At 40.3% G+C, this 2,452-nt stretch overlaps 1 protein-coding gene across 1 annotated transcript; it reads left to right on the plus strand.

Annotated features, from left to right (window-relative positions):
- Positions 1–1,103: 1,103 nt before the first annotated feature.
- LOC125120323 (olfactory receptor 1J4-like) lies at positions 1,104–2,045 on the plus strand. The gene has a single exon (XM_047768336.1). It carries the CDS (start codon positions 1,104–1,106, stop codon positions 2,043–2,045), a length of 942 nt encoding a protein of 313 aa, XP_047624292.1.
- Positions 2,046–2,452: the final 407 nt, after the last annotated feature.

Raw genomic sequence — 2,452 nt, forward strand, 5'->3', positions numbered from 1 at the left:
TCCAGAATTTTTTATTTTCCCAAGTGGAAACTCTTTAAACACTGAAGAATAACTTCACCTTTCGTCCCCACACCAGCCCCTGACAGTTACCATTCCATTTTTGTCTCTATTAATTTGACTCTTCTAGGAATATTATATGAATGGAATCTTACAGTATTTATACATTTGTGACTGCATGATTTTACTTAGCATAATGTCTTCAAGGTTCATTCATGTTGTGTCTGTATCAGGATTTCTTTCCTTTCTAAGGCTGAATAGTATTCCACTGTATGTATAGACCACTATTTTATTTATCCAATCACTTGTTAAAGGACATGGGTTTTTTCCATGTTTTGACTACTGTGAATAATGCCGCTTGAAATATGGGTGTATAAATACCTATTTGACCCCTGCTTTCAATTATTCTGAGTATATAAGCAGAACTAAAATTCCTTAATCATATGGAAGTTCCATGGATGTTTTTTGAGGAAATCTCTTAATATTTGCCTTTTTCTTCCTTCCACCCTGTCTCCCTTCCTTCTGTCCTACCTTCCTTCATTCACTTCTATCTCTTGCTCTTTCTTTCCTTCTTTCTTTCTTTCATTTTTTTCTTCTTTCTTTCTTTTGTATTTCTTACAGTCATTCTAATGATAAAATAACATTTTGTGTCAAGCACTTTATTTTGAACATTGTATAATAATCTTCCAAATAATGCTTTATCTGCTGTGTGTGTCTGTGTGTGTAAGCCAGACAGAAGCACATAAGCAGTCTGACAGTAGAGCCATGAAAGAGACTTTTCTTATTTATTACATCCTCCCTACTGTATATCATGATGTCTCCACTCTAAAAAAAGAGAATGTGCTGTTCCCTATTTCTAATGAAGGGTTTGAATAAGTCACATATTTTCCCCTGTGACTGTGTCAATGTTCAGACAAATCACACTGTGTTCTACTCACCAGACTGTATGATACATCAGTGTGTGAGTGCAGTGCAGTGAGACCTGTCTGTACACTGAAACACTCACTCTGATAAACCATGTGTCCACAAGGTAACTGCTAAACTCAGTACTGCTAAGTTCTAGGCATTTCCCATTTCTCTTCATTCCCAGATGAGAGAAAATCAGCATGAGGAGGGAGAACCAGAGCCATGTGTCTGAGTTCCTCCTCCTGGGGCTCCCCATCCAGCCAGAGCAGCAGGGCATGTTCTTTGCCCTTTTCCTGGGCATGTACCTGACCACAGTGCTGGGGAACCTGCTCATCATCCTGCTCATCAGGCTGGACCCTCGCCTCCACACCCCCATGTACTTCTTCCTCAGCCACTTGGCCCTCACGGATGTCTCCTTTTCCTCTGTCACTGTCCCTAAGATGCTGATGAACATGCAGACTCAGGATCAATCCATCTCCTATGCAGGGTGTATAACACAGATGTATTTTTTCATATTATTTGCTTGCATTGATAATGTACTTCTTTCAGTGATGGCCTATGACAGGTATGTGGCCATTTGTCACCCTCTACACTACACCATCATCATGAGAGAAGAGCTGAGTCTTTGTCTGTTGGCTGGATCCTGGATCCTCTCCTGTGCCTATGCTTTGACCCACACCCTCCTCCTGGCTCAACTATCCTTCTGTGCTGAAAACATCATCCCCCACTTCTTCTGTGACCTTGCTGCCCTGATTAAGCTGTCCTGCTCAGATACCTCTCTCAATGAGCTTGTCATATTCACTGCAGGGGCTGTGGTTCTCCTTATTCCATTGATTGGCATCCTAGTCTCTTATGGCCACATTGGACTCTGCATCCTGAGGGTCCCCTCTATGAAAGGGATCTACAAAGCTTTGTCCACCTGTGGCTCCCACCTCTCTGTGGTGTCTCTATTCTATGGAACAATAATGGCCCTGTACTTTTCCTCCTCATCAGACCAGTGCCATGACAGAGACATCATTGCTTCTGTGATGTACACAGTGGTCACCCCCATGCTGAACCCTTTCATCTACAGCCTGAGGAACAGAGACATGACATTGGCTCTAGGGAATCTTTTCAGAACCAATAACCTTTTTGCCAAGTGAGAATCATCTAACCACATTCTTATTTGACTTGCTGCCCTTGTTAGAAATGCCTGAAAAAGTTGTGTGTTGATCAGCCATGTCTCTAGAACTTTCTGCACTGTCCTTTAAATAGTCATTGTTATTGGTTCACTCTCTTCCCCTTTAGTCATTCCTACTGTACATTTATTCCTCTATAACCCTAAATGTGACATTACCTACGATGCATGTTCAACTTGTCATCTTCAAAACACTAATCTCCTTTGTGCATATGTGTAAGTATGTTTAAATTTTTTTCAATATTGTTATCACAGTTGGTTTTTAGAGCTTTATCTGTGTATATGTATTTTTTAAATTTTATTATTGTCATCTATCATTGAGCATTGCCTTTGCAGTTGTTTAATTGATTTTTAAATTAATGATTTAATTAT

Source organism: Phacochoerus africanus, chromosome 2 (assembly GCF_016906955.1).
Source record: "Phacochoerus africanus isolate WHEZ1 chromosome 2, ROS_Pafr_v1, whole genome shotgun sequence".
NCBI lineage: Eukaryota > Metazoa > Chordata > Mammalia > Artiodactyla > Suidae > Phacochoerus > Phacochoerus africanus.